The sequence below is a fragment of the Equus caballus genome, chromosome 25 (assembly GCF_041296265.1).
Source record: "Equus caballus isolate H_3958 breed thoroughbred chromosome 25, TB-T2T, whole genome shotgun sequence".
Taxonomy (NCBI): domain Eukaryota; kingdom Metazoa; phylum Chordata; class Mammalia; order Perissodactyla; family Equidae; genus Equus; species Equus caballus.
This window is the reverse complement of record NC_091708.1, coordinates 39,232,918-39,254,115: the sequence shown is the minus strand read 5'-3', so window position 1 is coordinate 39,254,115 and position 21,198 is coordinate 39,232,918. Positions and strand designations below refer to the sequence as shown.

At 56.1% G+C, this 21,198-nt stretch overlaps 1 protein-coding gene and 1 long non-coding RNA gene across 3 annotated transcripts in view; one reads left to right on the top strand and one right to left on the bottom strand.

The window, feature by feature from the left end:
* Positions 1-609: 609 nt before the first annotated feature.
* Positions 610-6,482, bottom strand: LOC138920793 (uncharacterized). Its single transcript, XR_011432590.1, has 3 exons — positions 5,669-6,482; positions 5,246-5,330; positions 610-793 (listed from the first exon to the last, which is right to left on the bottom strand). It is a non-coding gene; the product is annotated as an uncharacterized lncRNA (long non-coding RNA).
* Positions 4,621-21,198, top strand: part of NIBAN2 (niban apoptosis regulator 2) — a 52,873-nt gene continuing 36,295 nt past the window's right edge. The window contains exon 1 of one of the 2 annotated variants that reach the window (XM_023628926.2): positions 4,621-4,844. In XM_023628926.2, coding sequence (XP_023484694.1) covers positions 4,790-4,844 — 55 coding nt within the window. In that variant the 5' untranslated portion in view covers positions 4,621-4,789. Of the gene's footprint in view, positions 4,845-11,399; positions 12,170-21,198 lie in introns of those variants that run through there. The other variant, XM_070251433.1, reaches the window with a different exon arrangement.

Genomic DNA, 21,198 nt, shown 5'->3' with positions numbered 1-21,198 from the left:
TCTTTCTCCAAGACCAGGAAGGGTCCTGGCCTGAGCTCCCACTCAGGGAAGGCAAATCCCTTCCCTTCTCTGAGCCTCTGTCTGAGAACTGGCTCTGACCTTCTGGATCCTCCCTCTCAAAGTCAAGTATTATTACTCTTCACCTTTGGGTCCTCGTTTCTAAGGGTGCTTTAGGGTGGGGTGGGGCGGGGCCATGCTGCAGGGCGACAGCTTGGCAGAAGCCACTTCTTGACAAAGGACTGATGAATCAGGGGCTATAGGTGGCATTCTCTGCCCCGAATGGGGCGGGCCCAGTAAGCGGGCAGGGGCAAACTTCCCTGCTTGCTCCAGATCTGGACCATTCCTAACCTTTGTTCACAAATCTGGTGTCTCCCATCAGGCTCCTGGCCCTGGGCCAAGGACAGGGTGTGGGAGAGCCTGATGGACAGAGTTGGCACCCACAGCCCTAGACAAAGAGCAGAGACACCCCCCTACCCAGTGCCTCGCAGAGTTGAGAAATTCTTCCTATAGAAAGAGTTCTTAACAATCAATAAGAAAAAAGATAGACATTCCAATAGAAAAGCAGGCAGAGGAGATAAATTTTTCAAAAACCCACAAATAGCCAATCAATGCATGAAAAGATGTTTCACTTTACTCAAAACTCAAAACTGAATGTCTAAACAGACTCAAGTAAGGCTGTGTGAGGGCTGGGGCTCCTAATCTTTTAGAGTTGAGAAATCATCCTGAGGTCTAATTTCCTGGAATCCTTTCTTCTTCCTCATAAAGTGCTGATGACTATATTCATTTTTCTTTCCTTTGAAAAAAAAAAGGTCAAAATATGTCATTCTTCCCCTACCCAAAGATCATAACTGGCCTGATTTATTAACATAAACTAGTGGAGAGCTGAGAACTTTACAATCTTCCCAGAATAAAGTTCAAAAATCCTAGGTTCTGGATGCTCAGGGAACCTCCCCCTGGTCCCGCCCATCCACGGCAGGGGCCCCACTCTCCTCTTTCCTGCAGGAGTCTCGGAGTCGCCATTTTGCCCTGGGGCCCACAAGGACTGGCTCCCTTGCCCTTACTCACACTGACACCTCTACCTGGCTTCCCTCTCCACCCCTACCTAGCCAGTGTTTAAATAAGAACTCTATCTGCATACAATGGAATATCATCTTTTAAAAATCCTCACAATTCGTGAGTCTTCCAGTAAAGCAGATGGGAGGGCTGTACGAGAAGCCTCAGGGAATGCCTTTGGCCTAATCCCTGGCGTTTGGCACACGCTCCATACATGGTAGCTGTTCCTTCATCTTCAAGGAGCAGGATTCTTCTTGCCAGTCAGGTCTCCAAGTGTTAGAGAGACCTTCCTAGACCACCTTCCTGGGTGACGTTTTCACGTCTGTCACCCTATCCCTTCACCTTGCTTTATTATCTGAACACATCACTCTCTGAGGCCGTCTCTCTCCAGCATGAGTGCACCTCGGCAAGCATGGGCATCTTGACTGCCTTCCACGCTGACAGATCTCCAACTCCTACAACAGCGCCTGACACATAGCAGGTGCCCCATATATTCATTTTTCTTTCTCTCTTTTTTTTTATTTTGAGGAAGATTAGCCCTGAGCTAACTGCTGCCGATCTTCCTCTTTTTGCTGAGGAAGACTGGCCGTGAGCTCACATCTGTGCCCATCTTCCTCTACTTTATACGTGGGACGCGTACGGCATGGCTTGCCAAGCGGTGCCATGTCCTCACCAGGGATCCAAACCAGAGAACCCCTGGCCGCTGAGAAGCGAAACATGCGCACTTAACAGCTGCGCCACCAGGCCGGCCCCTCATTTTTCATTTTTAAATCAACTTCATTGACATGTAATCTCCATACAACAAAATGCATCCATTTTAAGCTGCGTAATTTGATGAGTCTTGACAAGTATGGACTCCTGTGTAACTATCACCCCAGTCAAGGCATAGGCCGTCACCATTCTTCCCAAAACTCCCCCCCTCGATTTTTTTTGCAGCCAATTCCCCTCCACTCTGCCCCTTGCTGTTAGTGCTGTCGAGTTGATTCCCACTCCTAGTGACCCTGCGTACAACAGAGCGGAATCCAGCCTGGTCTTTTTGTGCCATCCTCTCACCTTCCGGTGCTGGATCAGACAGTGTTCTGAGGCTGTTCATAGGGTGTTCAATGCCAATTTTCTCGGAAGCGGGTGGTCAGGTCCTTGCCCCTAGTCTGTGTTAGTCTGGAAGCTCTGCTGAAACCTGTCCACCATGGGGGACCCTGCTGGTATTTGAAATACCGGTGGCATAGCTTTCAGCATCACCGCAACTCGCAGCCACCACAGTATGACAGCTGACAGACGGGTGCTATGATTCCCTGACTGGGAAATGAACCCGGGCCATGGTGGTGAGAACGCCGAGTCCGAAACACTAGACCACCAGGCCTGGCTACTTTGCCCCTAGATAATACAATTTTTTTCTTGTGAACTGAATGAATCTTGAATCGGAAGGGATTGGCCCCAAGGTCTAGGGGGAGCTATTCACATGCGTGTACAGCACCCCACAGTTTATAATGCCTTTCCACTTTCACGATCTCATTTGCCTCTCAGATATGAGGCCATGGACGCTCAGAGGGGCTAGGTGACATGTGCCCAAAGGTCTCCAAAGCCAAGAGGGAGGGTCCTTGGGCTAGGGGCCTGGCACGCTGGGAAGACTGTGGGTGCTCCCGGCTCACAGGCCTGGGTGCACCGTGAAGGCTGGCAAAGGCTGCTTGAGCTCCACCTCTACTCCAAGTGACCCAGATCTCTAGGCTGGCTGAAGAGATGCCCTGGGATGTCCAGATGCCAGCTAGCTCCAGCTCTCCCCTCCCAGGGCAGAGCAGGCATTTACGGTCCCTATAGCCTGAGTCGCAAGAAATATGAAATGAGGCTAGCAGCATCACTTGCTTCTGGCTGTGCAAAGAGCCAGGTATCAGGAGGCATGGCCTCTGGCTGGGTTCCGCCTCTGCCTTGCTGTGTGACTTTGGTAACTCACTTTCCCTCTCTGGGCCTCAGTTTCTGTCTCTGTAAAAGGAAACTAGCAATCCCTGTCAGCTTGACTTCAACTCCACCTGATGACTCTGCCTCATGAGTACATCCTGCTCTTCAAAGCCCATGCTGTCCCCACCTCCTGGAATGCTATTCTCCAGTATCTGCTGTCAAAATTCTGATTTTTCAACTTGCAGTTCTGGTACTACTCCCTCCGTGATTTTCCTCAAAACAGAATATTCTGCTCCTTCCTCAAGCTTCTATACTCTCTTGATGGCAGGGACTCTGATGAACAATAGAATGATGGGTTCTGTTTGTTGAGATGACCAATCCTGGCCCAGGCACTATGTCACTTCATTATCTCATTTAATGCTCACAACAAAGCGTCATTATTTTCATTTGACGGATGAGGAAACTGAGGTTTTGAGTAATACCACTTGTCAGGGGTCACAGAGCAGGTGGGACAGCCGGGGTATCCTCTCTTTCCAACCCCAGCACCTTGCAGAGGGCCTCGCAAGCAGAAGGTGTTTATTACCTGTTTGCTGAGTGACTGGGAAGCATGGAATGCAAAAATGAGTGCTGGTACCACATTAATCAACTTCAAACCTACTGGCCTATGTCACCGCTGCAGTAGGAACTGTCCAATTACAGGGTGGGATGCACAGAGAAGTGGTGAGCTCTCAGTCCCTGGGGTAAGCAAGCAGAAACTGAGTGACCTGTGGGATGCTGTAGAGGACGTCTGAGCATCAGCTGCCAAGGAAGGCTCCAGTCACCCCAGTACATGATTTGGGGATCCCAGATATTAACCTGTCTTCCCTACCAGCTTGGGAGGTACCGGGTGTAGCACTGAAACACCCTCCTTTGGACCCATGACCCACTCATGCCCAGTCCCACAGGCTGGGTACCCAAAGTCCATGCCAGTGTGTGGGTTTTGGATCTGAGTGTTTTACAAACGGTAAAGTGCTATTATTTTTTCCATTTCTGACTTGCCCTGTCTCAAAGGCCACCTTTCCAGTGAAATACCCACACGCGGAGCCTGAGGAATGTCCACCTGGCATTGGGACCCAGAGTGCCTTTGGGCCTGAGCCCTCCCTGCCACCTCCCTTTTCCTCGCACTATTGTGCAAGACAGGCGGGCACACCTCTGGGGCAGGTGGAATCAAGGCCAGGGAACTTCCAGAAAGCCGGCGGCGGCGGGCGGGGCTGCGGGTACGGGGCGGGGGGAGTGGGGCTCGAGCGCTGAGCTCCCGCACGTCGGTCTAGGCGACCCCTACCGGTCCCCACGACCTCCTTGGCGTGATTCTCTTGCCGCGCGGGGAGGGGAGGGGGTGACACCCAGGCTGGAGACCCCCAGGGCACCCCCGGTTCTTTCAGAGGCCCCATCAGCCCCATCTCTTTCTTCGTTCGGGTCAGGGCCCGTGCGCCTCGCTCTGCGGCTCTCCTCGGCCTCCCTCTCGCGGACCTCGTCTTTGTCTCTGTCTCGCGGGCGGTCCCCGCGTCCCCAGCCCCTGCCCCTGCCCCGCCCTCCTGCCCGCGGCCGAGGAGGGGCGGGCCCGGGCGCCGGGGGCGGGGCCGGGCGGGGCAGGGCCGCCGGGCCGCGGGCTGGGGCGCGAGGCGGAGGCGGCCGGGGACTGACGCGGCCGGAGCCAGAGAGCCGAGCGCAGCGGAGGCCGCAGCCAGGGCGGCGGGAGCGGCGGGAGCGGGGCGGGCGCGGCTCCATGGCGCCAGCGGCGTCCGCCTGAGCGGCGCGGGCAGCGGTGGGCGGCGGGCGGCTCGGGCCCCGGCTCTTCCTCGCCATGGGGGACGTGCTGTCCACGCACCTGGACGATGCCCGGCGCCAGCACATCGCAGGTGAGTCCTGCGCCGCACCGCGCGCGCCCGGGCTCCGGTGGGGAGCCCCTGGGCCACGCCCCCACCCCGGCCCGCCATCCTCCCCGGGGCTGGGGTCTCCGGGGACTCAGGCCCGGGGCGGGGCGGGAGTGCCTGGGGACCAAGTCCTGCGTCCGAGCTTATTCTCTCCACGTCTGGGCGCCCCTTCCCATCCGCTTCTGAGCTCGCCCTTCCCCCTCCCGAGGGGACTCGAATCCCCGCTCCTCTATCCGAACCCCCTCAGAGCCGGTCCCTTCGGATCCCCCAACACACTACTCCGATGGAGCTGTGGAGGGGTTGCAGGCCCCCCTCCCCCTCCCCCTGCCACTTCGGGTATCCCAGCCCGGAAGCGTTCCAGGCCCACTCGGCCAGCGTGTCCTGACCTTCCTCCCTCGCTGTCCCGGTCCTCCGCTCGCCTTGGCCGCAGACCCAGTACACGTGGCTGAGACTTCCAGGGCCCATCAACGCCTGGGGAGTGTGACCAGGGTTAGATGGGGTGCACAGGAGGGGGTGGGCCAGAAGCCCTGTCCTTTGGCTCAAGCTCAGCAGGGTCCTCCTCCTGGCAACCATTACCTGGGGGCTGGTCAAGGCTGGAGCCCAGCCTCCCCAGCCCCCTCCTTTAGCCAGCCCTGCTCTCAGCCTGTCACTGCACAGTGGTCACTTCTCAGAAGGACAGCTGCCCCGTAGGCTTCCTGGGGAAGCCCGGGGACTACAGCAGCGTCCTGGGTTCCTCCGCCCCAGCCCTGGAGAATGGAGAGATAGGGTGAGGGTATCAGGCTGCCTGGGAGACTTCGTGCTGTGCTCACCTCCCGGCCCTGGGTGAGGCTGCCTGGGCGGAATGCGAGCATCTGTTTCCCAGCCCTGACATCTTGGGCAAGGCTCCCAGTGTCCTGGCACCTCGGTTTTCTCCTCTTCGAACTGGGGTGAATGATTGCTTCCTCATTAGTGAGTTGTTGAGAGACTTGAGTGACTTAATTTGTGTAACTTTCTTAGCATACGGCCTGGCATCGAGGAAGCACCATTGCCCGGGGTGCTGGTCCATGTGCGGGGGCAGCTGGTGGAAAGAGGAGACCGTTCCTTTTGGCTGAATTTGCTTCTCCCAGTCCAGGGGGCCCAGAGCACTGTGTCCACCTACACTTATCTTGATGTGCCTTGCAGTCCTGGAGAGTTTCAGCAGCTGTGTTCTGCCTGCACGTACCCCTTGAGAAAAGGGACCAGGTGTCCCTTAACTCCGTGTCCCCGGGGCCCCTCCCCAGCTGGACACAAAGACGGTCCTGGGGACGGCTTGTCCAGTGACTGGTCCTGGGCCCTCAGCCTGAGCTTCCCCTTTGTGCCAGTCCTGGCCCCGGGGTGAGGATGAGGTAGAAATGAATCAGACCCTCTCCAGCTTCAGACCAGCAGGGGGTTAAGTCCTGGAAAAGCCTCCTGGTAGGACAGGCCTGGAGGAGGAAGGCTGGGGTGGAGTCTTCCTGTCCCCTCCCTGTCGGTGGCAGCCTCCTGGAGCTCTGTAACAGTCCATCCATTCACGACCTCCTGTGGGGGCCCCTCACCGGGCCTGGGTGGGGTGTGCTGCGCCTTCTTCGGTGGGGTTTTTCCTTCCCCCACCCCCAGCTCTGGCTCTCTCCCTCTTCCCACCTCCTGGGCTGAGCACTGCCAGCGCCCCGCCCCCCTTCCCCTGGCCATTTTACAGGGGAGGAGACTGAGACCGCAAAAGGTGAGGTGTCCTCTCCCGGACAGGGTTGGGTTTGTTTTGTGGACACCGGGCAGGGTGCAAGAGGGTTGTGCCCACTCAGCCTGCTGGCCTCTTTCCTCCCTACACTTCAGTGCTATTAATAACCCTCTTCACATGCCTCAAATTCCTGGTCCAGGCTCACCTGAGGGGGCACCTGAAGTTGGGGGGGGGTGGGAGTTTGGAAGGAGGAGAAGCCGCCAGCCCCCTCCCAAGGAAGCAAGCGGCCTTAGAAATCTGTGTTGGAGGGGAATGAGGTGTGTCTTTGCCCCCTCCACTGACCCTTCACCTTCCTCACTCCACCTTGTTCACAGTGAGCCCCTCCATGCCAGACAATTAAGATTCCAGAGCCCTCCCTACCAAGGGTCTGGTTCTCCGCCCAGGAGACCGGTACATCCCTTTCCCACAGTGCCCTGAGCTCTGAGGCGGGTTAGGGTTCTGTGGCTTGGCCCGCGGCTCCCGCAGCTTTGTGCCCGCCCCGAGCAGGTGAGCAGGTGAATGCCAGCCTGCAAGTCCTGGCAGAGGTCAGGCTCGCTCCTGCCCACAGTCCTGTTCTGCTGCCACGGCGCCTTTCATCCTGGGATTTCAAAGTCCCTGGCAAGCACGGGCTTGTTCTCACACCAGCGGCCCCGTGGGGCTGGTGGCAGGATGATTCCTTCCTGCTTTCATGAGGGAGCCTGCGTGGAGGAAAGAGCCCTGGCCTGGGAGCCCGGCGGCTTGGGCAACTTCAGGCAGCTACTTGCTTACTCTGTCTGGGTCTCAGTTTCCCGAGCTGTGAATTGAAGGAGGTGTATTACCTGATGGCCGATGTCCTTTCTGGTTCTGAGGGCCTGACAATACCAAATTTTTCCCACAAATCTCCTCCAGACTTGGGCCAGCTCAGGGTCCCAACATTGACTCCATAGTATGTTAGCTAGCGTGACCTTGGGCCAACATCTTAATCTTAATTTTCTTATCTATAAAATGGGAATAATAGTAGCTTCCTGCTAGGCTCTGGTGCAAGGAATTGATGAGATAATGCAGGTAAGAAATTCACCCCAGTGCTTGGGGCAAAGTGAGTGCTCGCCAACAATTGCTATTGTTATTGAGAATTCTCATTTGCTCTCTGCTGTTGACTCTCTGGTGGGGGAGAGAGTGGTCAGGTGTTGGAGTTTGAAGGAGGCAGTTGGGGCTGTGGTTTAGGTCCTGTTTCTCTGAGGTTTCTCCAGTCCTGTGGGGCAGGGTGGATGCTGGTTCCCTGGATGCAAGCATCCACCTGAGGTCTTAGAAACCCTGATGACTGTGCCTTCTGCGTTGGCAAACGTATGAGATGGATGTGAGCTGTCTGGAGCAGGCCCAGAGGACCTATATGACTAGGAAGGAACTAGGATGTGGAGAGGTGAGGGGGTGACACCAACCTACACCTTCCACCTGGCCTAGAGGACAGGACTATGACGAGTGAGTGGAAGTCTGGATGGTCCATGTCCACACTGTATGAGGGGTTCTTTGTGTGTGTTCTGAGCCACATAAACCATGAGGGAGTAAACTCATGGTTGCTCAAGGTGCGTAAGTAGGCGTTGGATGCTGTGCCCTTGAGGAAACCTGGCATTGCCTGGGGGGCTCTTCTGCCTCTAGGACAACCTTGAAGGACTCAGCTGTTAGTCCAGAAATTCTGTTGACCAGGGTGAAATTGTGGGGGCCAAGGAACCATGCCTTCCCCCACCCCCGCCATACGCCCTATGGTTTATTACCTGAGAGGGCAGGTGAAGGAGTTTGCCAGTACCTCTCTTCTCCCGGGCTCACCTTTCCTCTTGCTAATTGTTTTTTTAAGGAGCAGCTTTATTGAGACATAATTCACCTGCTAGACAATTTACCCACTTTAAGTGTACAATTCAATGTTGTTGTTTTTTGTATATTCACAGAGTTGTGCAACCATCGCCACAATTACTTTTAGAACCTTTTTATTACCCCTGAAAGAAGCCCTCTTCCCATAAGGAGTCACTCCCGTTTTCCCAGCTCGAGGCAACCATGGCTCGTGTTGACTGATTGCGGAAGTAACGCACGCACCAACAGTTCAGGAGTGGAAAGTAAAACAGTGAGGGCCCCCTCCCTCCAGTCCCACTGCCCAGAAGAAATCACTCCAGTTTGGTGTGTCACTGTTTCCAAACTTACATCTCTGTGTACACGGGCATGTGGCTCTGTTTATAAAAAGAGGTCCCATGATATCTTTCTGTGGTTTGCTTTTTTCACTCCGTATAGTGTGACCGTCTTTCCGTGTCAGAACACGAGGCTGCCTCCTCCTCCTCTTGGTGGGTTTTCTCTCTGTGCACGGCGCAGGTTATTTATCCAGACCCCTTGGCACGGACTTTCGGGTTGTTTCCATTACTAGTATTCACGGTGCTCCCTGAACCTGGTTGCACGGGTCCCGCCCCAGGTTCCATATCAGAGGCCTCAAATCAGAACTCCTGAGTCACGTTTTGATGTATTGACCATTAGCCTCTGAAAAGGCTGAAGACATTTGACCCTCCCTCCCGTCAGTACTAGCACCTCAGGCTTGAGTATTGTCTCCTGTTGACCATCAGACAGGAGAAAAAGGGTATCTTGTTTTTTTCTGAACTGATTTTATTGCTTTTAATTTTATTTTTAAGATTTTATTTTTCCTTTTTCTCCCCAAAGCCCAGTACATAGTTGTATATATTTTAGTTGTGGGTCCTTCTAGTTGTGGCATGTGAGACACCGCCTCATCATGGCCTGATGAGTGGTGCCATGTCCGTGCCCAGGATTCAAACCGGTGAAACCCTGGGCCACCGAAGTGCAGTGTGTGAACTTAACCACTCGGCCATGGGCCGGCCCCATCCAAACTGATTTTAAAAGCCTACCTTTCCACTTTTGGGAAGTGGCTGGAGGCCCCAGGAATGAAGGGATGAGGTGTCTGCTCTCCGCCACCCCCCACCCTGGTACTGGCCTTCCTAGTTGCTGCCCTGGGTCTTGCAGAGAGACCAGGCTGGCCGGAAGCAGTGCCCGGCCTCGCCTGGGCTGCTGCCCTTAGCCAGGGTCTGGGTCGGCCCCTGGGGGTGAAGCGTCTGGGGATTCTGCTCCGCTCTTGTGTCGGTCTTACATAACATGCTTTTGTTGGCGTTGACCCTGCCCTCCCCCTCCATCCAGCCTCACTGTGTTCCTTTCCCACTGCCCAGGCCTGAGCTCTGGCATTGCCTGCTCGGAGCTGCCTCCCGCCTCACCCCTCCATCCTTCCCGCCTCACCGCTCCGTGCTTCCCACACACACAGCCAGAGAGAACTTTCTAAACCCAAACCGGGCCATGGCCTTCCCTCCTGCCTCCTGAGGAATGGAGTTTAGAGACAAGACGGAATCGCTCACCGCCGTCCTGCAGTAACCACTGTATTTTTCAGTGGTATTTCCGTTCCGTGTTTATTGTTATACGTTGCTGAGACCATGACTCAATTTGTGCCTTGCTTCTTTCACTAAACGGTTTCTAATAAGCATTTCTCCCAGGTCATTAGAACCTTCCTGGAAGCATCCCCAAAGGTCGCATCTCATTCTGCATCCACGCAGACCTTTTCTTACCACCCCCCCACCCCGTGCTGGACATCACTGCGCTCTGCTGTGACTGGACAGTGGATTTCAGGGGCAAACGAGGTTCTGTGTTTGTTTCCTTTCCTGCTCTGGTCAGTTTCCCTGCTGGAGACACACTCATCCTCTTGCCCTCCGGCCAGTGCCCCCTGGCCTGCTTCCATGGACCTGGGCATTTCCCGGGAGGCTCCTTCTGGGAGCCCCGGACACCTCTGAGCCTCTTTCCAGGGGGGAGTGGGCTCAAAGAGGCTGCCTGTGAGCTGGGGACATGGACTGATGACCGTGGCCTCTGGGTGCGTGACCTCGTACATCCGGCTGCTTCCCCAGCCTGTGGCCTGCAGGGGCTGCAATGATAAGTCTCCTGCGTGAGGATGGTGGCTGATGGAGTAGGGAGGGCCCGATCAGGCTCTGAGCAATACCTGTATGATTGGGCATCATTTAACTGAGCACTTACCCTGTGCCACGCCTTCCTTTGCCTGTATTACCTCATTAAATCCTCACCCTCCATGCCTGTCCCCCATCTTTTAGAGGTGGGAGCAGAGCAGGTCAGTGGCAGGCCCAGACTGGGGAGTCCAAGGCCTTAGCTGTAAAAACCATGCTCCACTGTGACTGCACAGATCCCGATGTTGGGAGTGGGCAGGGGCACAACAGGGAAAAGGCCCCAAAGAGAGGCAGATGGGGAGGGGAAAGGGTCAGGGGAGGAGGAGGAGGCCTGGGGGTGGGGAGGAGCCGAGTGGGAACTGAGCTGGGTGTGTCGGAGGCTCCGGTATGGTACATAGGTTGCACAAATCTATCCCTCTCGTCATTACTCAGTCTGAGACTCCAGTCTCCCTTTGGCCAGTTCTGCTCTCCTTCCCAGCGCCCCCTCCTCCTCCGCGAGCAGAGCTCATGACTCACTTCACCCTGGGTCTCCTCACAGCATCGTCCTGTGGCTGCAGAAATTCCTGAGCTGCTTTTCCCGTCCCCCTGCCCCACCCCCCATCCGCTTCCCGGCCTGAGGAAGAAGAGTTTTTCTCTAGACAGGGCTGGGCAGAGTTTTAAGGAAAGATGAAGGCAGAGGCCTAGGTTTAAAACCCTGGAGGGTGGAGCAGAGTCGTGCCCCCATCTTGGTTGAATCTTACGGCCTGAGTCATGGAAGGCTGCAATCTTACTGATCTCACATATTTTAAAACTGGAAGGACAGGAACTGCCCACCTCTGCAGGGCACCTGGTTCCACCCCCTGGGAACAGGCCAGGTTTGGAGATGTGCTGGCCCGGAGAGGTGAGAGGACCTGCCTGTGGACACCTTGGATGGGGAGTTGGAAGAAGCAGGGAGTCCAGAGGTTTGGGGCAAGGCTCTGCAGTCAGACTGCCTGGATTTGAGTCCCTGCTTTGCCACCCGGTGGATTGGTGTTTTGGGCAAGTCGGTCAGCCTCTCTGAGCCTCAGTGTCCTCTGTGAAAGTGGATGACAATACTGGCTTCTCAGGGCGTGAGGATCATGAGTGACAGGCCCTGGATGTGCGGCACCGGGCTGGGGAGAAGACAGTGAGTGGTGGCTGCGATGATTGGCACTTCATGGAAGGAGATGTTTCAGCTCTGTCCTGTGGTCTCAGGCACCCCCTGCCCCCTGCCATGTGCTCCGGGAAGTTGGCATGCCCCAGGTTGAGGAGCACCAGCCATGGCCCTGGGCGCCTATGGCAGCCAGTCGGCACCTGGAGGGCAGTGAGACAGGGTACACATCAGTCATTCAACAGCATCGTCCACTCTGCTTGGCGCTGGGAAGGGCACGGAGGATAAACAGGCAAAAAGACAGATGGGAATGTGCCCCCTTTGCCTGGTTACCTGTCCAGAACTAGACTTTCGGGTTTTGAGCCTGATTCTGTTGCTTGTTTGCTGTGTGTCTCTGGACCAATGGCTGTGCCTCTCTGTGCCTTTTCTCCCTGTCTGTGACCCCAGGACCAATATCTACTCATGGGAGTTTTCTGCCTCTGAAAACCGTCTCCTAGATGTCTCAAGGTGCCTTCCAAAGGCAGGGCTGGATGGGTTTGGATGTTGGAAGTTGAGGTGGAGGGTCCGGCTCTGCATGCCTGTGAGACCCTCCAGGGCTCTGACAAGCCCTGGCCCCAGACACACTTGGTCATTCTTCCTTTTATTCTTTCAGTCAATAGTTACTGAGCACTTGCTGTGCCCCAGGCACTGTACTAGGCTCCAGGAACACACTGATGCAGAGTCCTATGTGGCCCCTGCCCATGTGGCGCTTCCTGGCCGGCTCTCCCGCCGCAGGGTGAGGGGTGTTCTCAAGGGGCCAAGCTTCTGTGGGGAAGTGTGACAGGGGAACTGGCCTAGTGGGTGAGGGCAGGATGGGTGAAGTGGAGGGAGCCACAGAGGCTGGCCTTGGAGAGGAGGGGACTTTTCTGAATGTCTGGGGAGGCCTAGGAGGGTGGATGAGAGGAGGGGGGCCCAGTGGTGAGAGTGGGCTTGGATGGGTGTGGCTGCGGGAGGGGACAGTCATGGGAGGTGTGTGTGTGTACAGGGGTGATGGCACAAGCCAGGCCCCAGTGACCGTGATGTGTGAGGTTGGGGAGATCTGGTTTCTGTTCTCCTAGGCCCTGTGGGATTGATGGACCCCATAGATTGTTTTATTAAGGCAACCAGTGGTCCTGCAGCCTCTGCTCCCATTCCTCTGATGACAGGAGCCTCACTCCCTTCCTAGGCAGCTCTGAATATGAGAACCTTCTTCCCTTCCAGGCGGAGTGGGAAGAGGGCCAGGCCTGGGTTCTGAGGACCTGGTTTGAGATTTGTCTCCAGTTTCTTGATATTTGGCAGGTGCCTTTCCTTCTCCGGTTCTCAGGTTCCTCATCTGGAAGTTGGCATAATAGGAGCCCAGACCTGCTAGGCTGTTGTGAGAGATGGATGAGATGATGAGGGCAGAGCTCTGTGTTTAAGAAGGCATTGGCTCCTGTCATCATTAGTCCTTACTGTTGTGTATAGTCCATGATAGCACGTTGGCCAAGGGGGTCCCTCCTCTCAGGGGGATCAAAAGTGCAGGGCGTGGGCCGGGGCGCTGCATGCAGGGTCCACGTGCAGGGGCGGGGGCTCCAGTGGGTCACTGGTCATCCAGGAGAGGCCCAGGAAGAATGAATTGTGGTTTGCAAAGTGTGAACCCCGCTTTTCCACCCATACATCTGAGGCCAAGCCAATTGCAGCTGCCGTCTGTCCACCCAACACTCCATGCAGAACAGAGCTGTTTGTGTCCAGCTGAGTTGTTAAGCCAGAATCTTTTAGAAGAGGAGTCCCTCCGGCAGGAAACTACTTACCTTCTTGTGCTCTACCCACCTCTAATCCACCCCACCTGCCGGGAGCCACTTACGTGTGCAGGCTGGGAGGGGAGAGCCTCAGGGCTGGTGCCAGGTAACCTTTGGCAAGTCCTTCTTCCTCTCTGGCTTCGCTTTGCCCATCTGTGCAATGGGTCACTAGGACAATCTCTAGTGCCCTTCTAGCTCTGGCCTCTTGGGAGCCTGTGGGCCTTGGTCTGCATGGAAGGCACAGAGCAGATGGCCGGCAGATGGTTATTGCATGATGCCATCTTGCTGTGGAAGGAAGGGCTCTCTCTGAAAGCTGTCTGAGGCCAGGCCTGGGCTGGATGGTGGGGATGAAGTAGTGACACAAGCCCTTATCTCCTGGGACTCACGCCAGCCAAGAAGGTTCCATCAAGCTGGATGTGATGTGGTTCGTGTTACAAAGACAGTGGATCTTTATATTTTCCTGAGTCCAAGATGGTTTTAAACACTGGGTCAACCTAACTCTAGAGGCAGCCTGTCTGGCAGTGACTGGGAGGCAGCTGGCTTTTGCCACCAAGGGTCCTCCGGGCTTGTGCAAGTTACTCACCCCCTCGGAGCCTCAGCTGAAGTTACTCGCCCCCCCTGGAGCCTCAGCTGTCAGTTAAATGGGACGGTGATGCCTGCCTCCGAAGGGTGTGGAGATTCTGGGAGGCAGTAGTTCCTGGCGCTTGGAAGGTGCTTGGTCGATGGCAGTTGCATTGAGCTGTGTCCTGGGGGAGCTGTGTCATTTGCCCTGGCCTGCCAGGGATTTCAGGGACCATCTGGACGTCCGGAGGGGGAGTGAGTTGACAATTGCACTTCTGTTTCACTTTTTGTTTTTGCTTTTCTTCTTTGTTTTTTGGAAGTGTTCCCTGCAGGGGGTGGAGGGGTGGGAAGGGGTGAAAAGAGAACAGAGCTCAAGCTTTGGGGAGTCTGGCCTTGTTGGGCCGCGGAGCCGCGCCTCGTGTGGAAGGTGTGTTTGTGGCCTCCTTGCGGTCTGCTCGGGCCACGGCTGCCGCTGGCTGAGTTTGGAGCTTGCTGATGGGCAGTGGCTGCTTCTCTTGTTCTGGCTCAGACCCTTCTCCCTCCCAGCCAGGAGGGCCCTTTGCAATCATCTCACCGATCCCCTCCTCTATTTCATTCCTGGGGAAACTGAGGCCCACCAGGAGGAGGGGACATCCCCAGGGTCTCAGAGGCTGCAGAGCTGGGACGGACACCCAGGGCCCCGACCCCAGCACAAAGCCCTTTTCCCCACTTCCTGTCCACCCCTCTGCCCCATGGACAGCCCCAGACAGCAAAGACCGGTCGGGGAAGGAGTGAGTGGCCTGGGTGGGGCTGTGAAGGTTATAATTTTGAAAACTGAGTAAACAAACAAGCCCTCCGTGAGAGAGAAGCGCCCTGTGCTGGCCTCACAGATAGGCCTGTGTCTGAGGAGACAGCCCGGGCCTGTCCACACGCAGACACTGAGGTGTTGTGGTGCATTAAAAAAGCCAAAACTAGACTCCCCTCCCACCCGCACTCCCATATTTAAGGCTGCCAGGAAGAGGAGAGGGGAGAGGATGGAGTGGGGCCCGACCCCCTGGAGTGGCCGCTGCTCAGCCCCCTCCAGGCTCAGCCCAGCACAGTCACGGCTCCCTGTGTGACTTTGGTCAAAGGGTCTCCTCTCTGGGCCTCAGTTCCCCATCTCTAAAATGGGGGTGAGCCCGTCTCTCAAGGAGGGTGGTGAGGGTCGGGGTGATTTGAGCCAAGTAGTTGAACACAGGGAGCCCTTTCTCTCACCCGGACCGAGGCCAGCTAGGGCCTCAGAAACCCTTCATTTCTTTCTGGCCAGAGGCGGGCACCTCTCTCAGAGCAGAAGGGTCACTTTCTCAGCGACCCCAGAGTCTGCCTCTTCCGGGGGGACCAAACTTCCCATCCAAGTCAGGCTGCAGCCAGCCGCCCAGCTCAGCTTTCCTGTCTTCCTGTTGGGATCGTGGCAGAATCTGAGAGCAGCTGCTTCTGGGGCCTGCCCCGCAGGCTGGGGGCCCGGCTGCTGGTGTGTCCTGGAGCCCCCCGGGGTGGGACCCAGAGGACTCCCTGTGCCATTAGGGGCAGAACTCCTTGCTTCCCTCTCTTCCTGAGTCCCCTCTGTGGCTTCTGAGGAGTCCGGCTCTGTGGATGGGAGCTTGGTCGAGCCTCCACTCTGGGCCTCAGTTTCCCCCACGGTTCAATGAAGGGGTTGGATGAGAGCCTCTGGAAGGCCCTCTGGGTCAAATTCCAGACCTGGAAGGCCCTGCAGGCCCTGTGGACTGACCCCTGCATTCAGGAACAATCTTCCCTGGGCCTCCCCTGCAGTGGACGTCTGGGCCCCCTCCTCACAAGGTTGTAGTTCTGATCTCAACGATAGGAGGACCATGAGGGCTCGGTCACTGTGGGCTCCCCTGAGGGGGACAGCGGGGCTCGCAGGTCAGAGCTTGCTTCACCAGCTGCTGGCTAAGTGCCCCCAGGACAGTTCTCTTTGGGTTTTTATGTCTTAGTTTCATCAGCTGTCAAATGGGAATGATAATAATGCTTCCCTGGGTCGTAAAGGTTAAGTGACATTATGTGTGTTTATAACCTGCCTTTATGCCTGCTTAACACAGTGCTGGACAGAGAAAATGCTCAAGTATCAATAGCTGTAATTAACATTGATTAGTTTAAATTGTTTTAATTCCTCACTAGTGAATGAATGGATGAATGTCTTGTAAGGTTCATGTTCTTGCAGCGGAGGGACCCGAAGCTGCTTGGAGGAAGGGTCTGGTCGGTGCGGGGGGTGCATCGGGGGTGCAGAGGGGCCGGGCAGGTGCAGGCTGGTTCTGACTTCCCCTCTTCGGGTCTGGAAGGAGTGGTTGGGGCCCCACCGGGTCTGAGACCGCAGGCACCGAGCACGCACGTGCAGTGGCGCACGGCTTCCTTCCTCCCCTTCCTCCGGGCGTGTATTCCTCTCAGTCTGACTCACTGGCTTTGAGCTTTTGTTCGTGTCCTTGAGCCCCGAGGGTGAGGCCGGGAGAGGCAGGGCCTGGGGACTCGCTCTTGGACAGGCTGACCTTCCCCCTCTGCAGCTCCAGGTGCTGGGCCACCAGGACGGAGCCCCTAGCGTGACAGGGACACCTGGGTCCTCATCTTGTCATCCTTACTGACTCCCTGTGTGTCAGGCACAGGAGCACACGTTGACTGAGGGCCCACTGTGTGCTCGGCACCCTCACCAAGCCTGCCCAGGCCCTGCCCACGTAGGGCTCAGGGCTCTGCAGGAGAGCCACATCGAGCAAAGGGTTACCAGCAGGTCGTTAATTAGACAATTAGCAGAGGACAGATCGCTGTGACTAAATGACCACCCTCCCAGAGAGCTCGCACGTGTGGGCTCTGCGCCAGGCCCGTGTGGGGCACCGCCGTGCGATGGCTCAGCAATACCTGTTCATCCTCCTGTCACAGGTGAAGAACAGGCTCCTGGTGGCCAGGGGAGTTGCCCAGGGTCCTCTGAGTGGGTGGGACGGTGAGCCCAAGTCCCCTCCCCTCTTGGTCCTTCAGTTCCTTCTTAGGACAACGGGCCCGTCTGGGAGGGGAGCTGTGACAGAGGCCGGGGTCCTGCTGCTGGCCCCACACAGGGCCAGGGCTGTCACCTGGGTTTTAGGACGACGGACACAAGCCTTGGGGACGGTGTAACTGCAGTGCTGATCTGGGCTTGTACCCCCCAAAATCCTTTCTTTGTGCATGCCTAGGCAGCAATGTGGGGTACAGAGGCTCCTGTGGCTAAAGCAGTGGGTCCTTCTAAAGGCCAGGCGGGAAACGGCTGTGCAAGGAGTGTGGTCCTTCCCCGGTCGCCACCACCCACAGGAGCAACAGCAGAAAGGGGGCCCGAAGCACCACACCGGGAATTTACCTGAATGTGGCCAGGTGGTTCTGTTACATTACAGCATCACTTAGAACAGGAAAACCTAAAAGGGAAACAATGTCTGTCAGTAGGAGGTGTTCAGTGGTGTAATATGTAGCGATTAAAAGTGAAGCCACCTGGGGCTGGCCCTGTGGCCCAGTGGTTAAGTTCGCACGCTCCGCTGCAGGTGGCCCAGTGTTTTCTTGGTTCGAATCCTGGGCGCGGACATGGCACTGCTCATCAAACCACGCTGAGGTAGCGTTCCACATGCCACAACTAGAAGGACCCGCAACGAAGAATATACAACTGTGTACTGGGGGGCTTTGGGGAGAAAATAAAAAAAAAAAGTGAAGGGGCCGGCTCGGTGGCACAGCGGTTAAGTGCGCACGTTCCGCTTTGGCGGCCTGGCGTTCGCTGGTTCGGATCCCAGGTGCGGATCCCAGGTGTGGACATGGCACTGCTTGGCAAAAACCCATGCTGTGGTAGGCATCCCACATATAAAGTAGAGGAAGATGGGCATGGATGTTCGCTCAGGGCCAGTCTTCCTCAGCAAAAAGAGGACGATTAGCAGTAGTTAGCTCAGGGCTAATCATCCTCAAAAAAAAAAAAGAAAAGTAAAAAGTGAAGATGTAGTTCTGTGTGTCCCCGAGTGGATATGTCTGTACAGATGTAGAAAAAACATGGAAGGAAACTTGTCAAAATGTTAATAGAGATTTTTTTTTGGGTGGTAGATTCATGGATTATTTAAATTTTTTCTTCAGTCTTCATTCTCTCTTTTCTTTTTCATGGTAAATATTTTAAATAAAAAAGAATAGTCGTATGGACCATATTTTGGGGAAAAGTTTGATTCTTCTGTCTGACTCCAGAATCTGAGCCACCATGGCCTGGTGAGAGCCCCAGGGGTTGCGAAGCACAGAGCGGGCTTGGAGAAAGGGAGAGAGCAGGGAGGATTCTGGAAGTGGGGGTGTTTGAGCTGAGTCTCGAAGAACAGGATGGATTTTGGCCCCTAGAGTTGGACTATAGGCAGGTGGGGGAGTGGCCTGGCACAGAGTTCCCTGTGTGTGGAGGGGAGCCATGGGGACTGTGGCTAGAGACAGAGGGGCAGGCTCGCATGCCTGGCAAAGGAATTAGGGAGTGGGGAGCCCTTTCTCATCGAGACTTGCTGGCTGGACTTTAGAAAGAGGATTTCGCCTCTGCCACTCTGGGTGAGAATAGCAACAAACATGCATTGGGTGCTTACTCTGTGCCTGGCCCAGGAGGCACCTGTGGCCATGGATGGATGAGTCTGGGGGGGCGGTTCAAGCCAGAGATGGTGGATTGATTCCATAATATGGAGTCTCTCTCCGTGCCAGGCAGTGGAGGTGGGCGTGTGGGGGACAGTGGGGTGGTGAGAGTGAGTGGATTCTTGTCCAGCTGGGAGCATCTACGACCCACCAGTCCTCTAGCCCTTAGGTTAGAGGCCAGGTGGCTCACTGCTCCGGCCAGAACATGTTCCTGGCCCCCTGGGTGATGTGCGTGGCTGCTGCAGGCATGTGAGGCAGAAGGCTGGGCTCGAGGACCCCTTTCTGCAGTGCTCAGGGCTTCCCCTCTGCCTGTCTTTATTGTGACCTCAGCTCTCTGTGCCTCCGTTTCCCCATCTGTAAAGTGGGGATGGCCATAACTACCTCTGAGAGCATTGTGAGCTTTATGATGAAGCCATGTGAACACTCAAGAGTTTCTGCTCTTGGGGTCGAGTGCCCCCACCCAGGTCAGGGCCTCCCTCCTGGAGGTGCCCAGGCAGCCTGGACTTGAGTGACAAGATGGTATTAGGTCAGGTCCCTCGGCGATGAGCTCTGACCTCCCCCTCAGACCTGCAGTGGCTCCCATCTCCTAGCATCTCTCATAGATCAGGTCCTCAGCCCCCAGAGGCTTGGCTTTCCCAGAGCTCCCCCTTTTATTGTTGTTGTTGTTACATAAACAATATCTAAAGATCAAAGAACTATTAGAAAATATAGACAAGTAATAAGAAAGTGAAAACCACCAATAATCCTACCGCCCAGAAATAGTGCCTTTTAGGCATTTTCCTGATGTATAATCAACAGTGGCTTGTGGGCAGCTGCCTAGTGTCGACCCCCTGCAGCGTGTTGAAGGGCAGCAGAATATTCCATTATGCCCCAGTTGTCTGCATTTTAACTTGCTCAGCCAAACCCCTGCTGCTGGCCACTTGAGTTGTTTCTATTTTTCATTGTTGGAAGCGGTGCCCAGTTGGACAACCCGAATCATTGCTGTGGGGTTAACCCATTGATTGCACCATTGTTTGAGAGCCTGCTCAGTGCCAGGTCGTGAGTGGGACTGGGGGGCTGGATGGGGAGGCAGCCATGGTCCTCACCCTCTCAAGGACCCCTTTCTGGGAGGATGACCCAGCACAGGGGCCCCTGCTGAGGTGGGAGGTAAGGGCGTCTCTGGGGGCCCAGAGGGCAACACTGACCCAGGCTTGGAGGTCATCAAAGGCTTGTTGGAGAAGGGGGTGTCTAAGTGAGACCCAAAGGGTGAAGGAGGATGCGAGGGTCATGGCAGAGGGTGGCTCTGCAAAGGCCCGAGGCCCAGAGATCGCAGGTGTTGAGGGGAACCAGAATGTCCCAGAAATTGGTGGGTTTGCCGTGGTTCTTGCTGGCTGTGGCAGCAGCTCCCTCATGTGCACAAGCCTTGGGAAGCTGATTTTCAAAGTGCTGGGACATCTGTCCCTTTGTGGGGGTGGGGTCGTCTTCTGATGGGGGACATGGAAGCAGGGGGCTGTGCCTGCCGCGTCTGAGAGTCCGGCAGACCCAGATCTCCTGGCCCTGGGCATGCCCCTCCCCCACCCCTGCGCCAGCCCGGAGGGGCAGAACAGGCTCAAGCGCAGGGCCTGCCCAGCTCCAATTTCCCAGGCCCTTTGCAGGTGCTGTATCATTTGACAGAATCTGCCGGAAGAGGAAACTGAGGACCCAAGCTTAGGTGACGGTTCGGTTTGCATGACGGGGTGGCGACCTTTTCTGCTGCTGAAGTGTGACCTTGGGCTTGTCAGGCCAGCTCCTGACCCGGCCCCACCTGTGGAGGAAGCAGCCTGCTGGGATTGGAGAGCCCCTGGCTAGCACTGTCCACCCGGGGCTGAGAAGGGTCTGTCCCTAGGCCTGAGCTGGCCTTTCTGGGAAAGCCCCATCCTCTCCCTGCGTCTTCAGATGCCTGGGAGACTGGATTGAGGTGCTCTTGTGTTAGCTCGCAGTCGGGGACAGATACTGATGTGGAGGTGCTGTGCTGGGTGCTGACGATATGTCATGAATGAGACAGACAGGGTCCTTGTCCTCATGGGGGAAATGGACCCTAAACAGTTAATTATTAAAGCAGGGTTTGCTGATGACTCACAGAGGGTTCTGACCCGAGTGGGGACAGTGACCGTCAGGGGTCACTTTCAGTGCCCCAGGCTGACAGGTGGAACTTGGACCAATTTGATCAAGCCTGGACGGTGGGCTCCTCTGGCGCCCACCAATGTGGTCCTGTGTTGGGGAGGGCACACACTATCTTATATCACGGTTGGAGGGTGTCAGGGCCTTGAGGGTCCAGCACAATAGAGTCCAGCCCCTTCCCTGGACAGACAAGGGACAGAGAGCCAGGCACAGTGAGGGACTTGTCCAAGGTGACCCAGTGGCAGTCAGGTGCCCTGACTTGGGGCCTAGCGCTCTTAACCCCGCGTCACCACCTGGAATGTGTGCCTGGAATCCATGCATCACTGCCCAGGGAGACAGGGAGCCCATCCCCATTCGCCCTCGAGGGCCCCCAGGGAAGCAGACACGGCACTTAGGCCTGCTGGCTGAGAGCAGAGTTTCCCAAGAT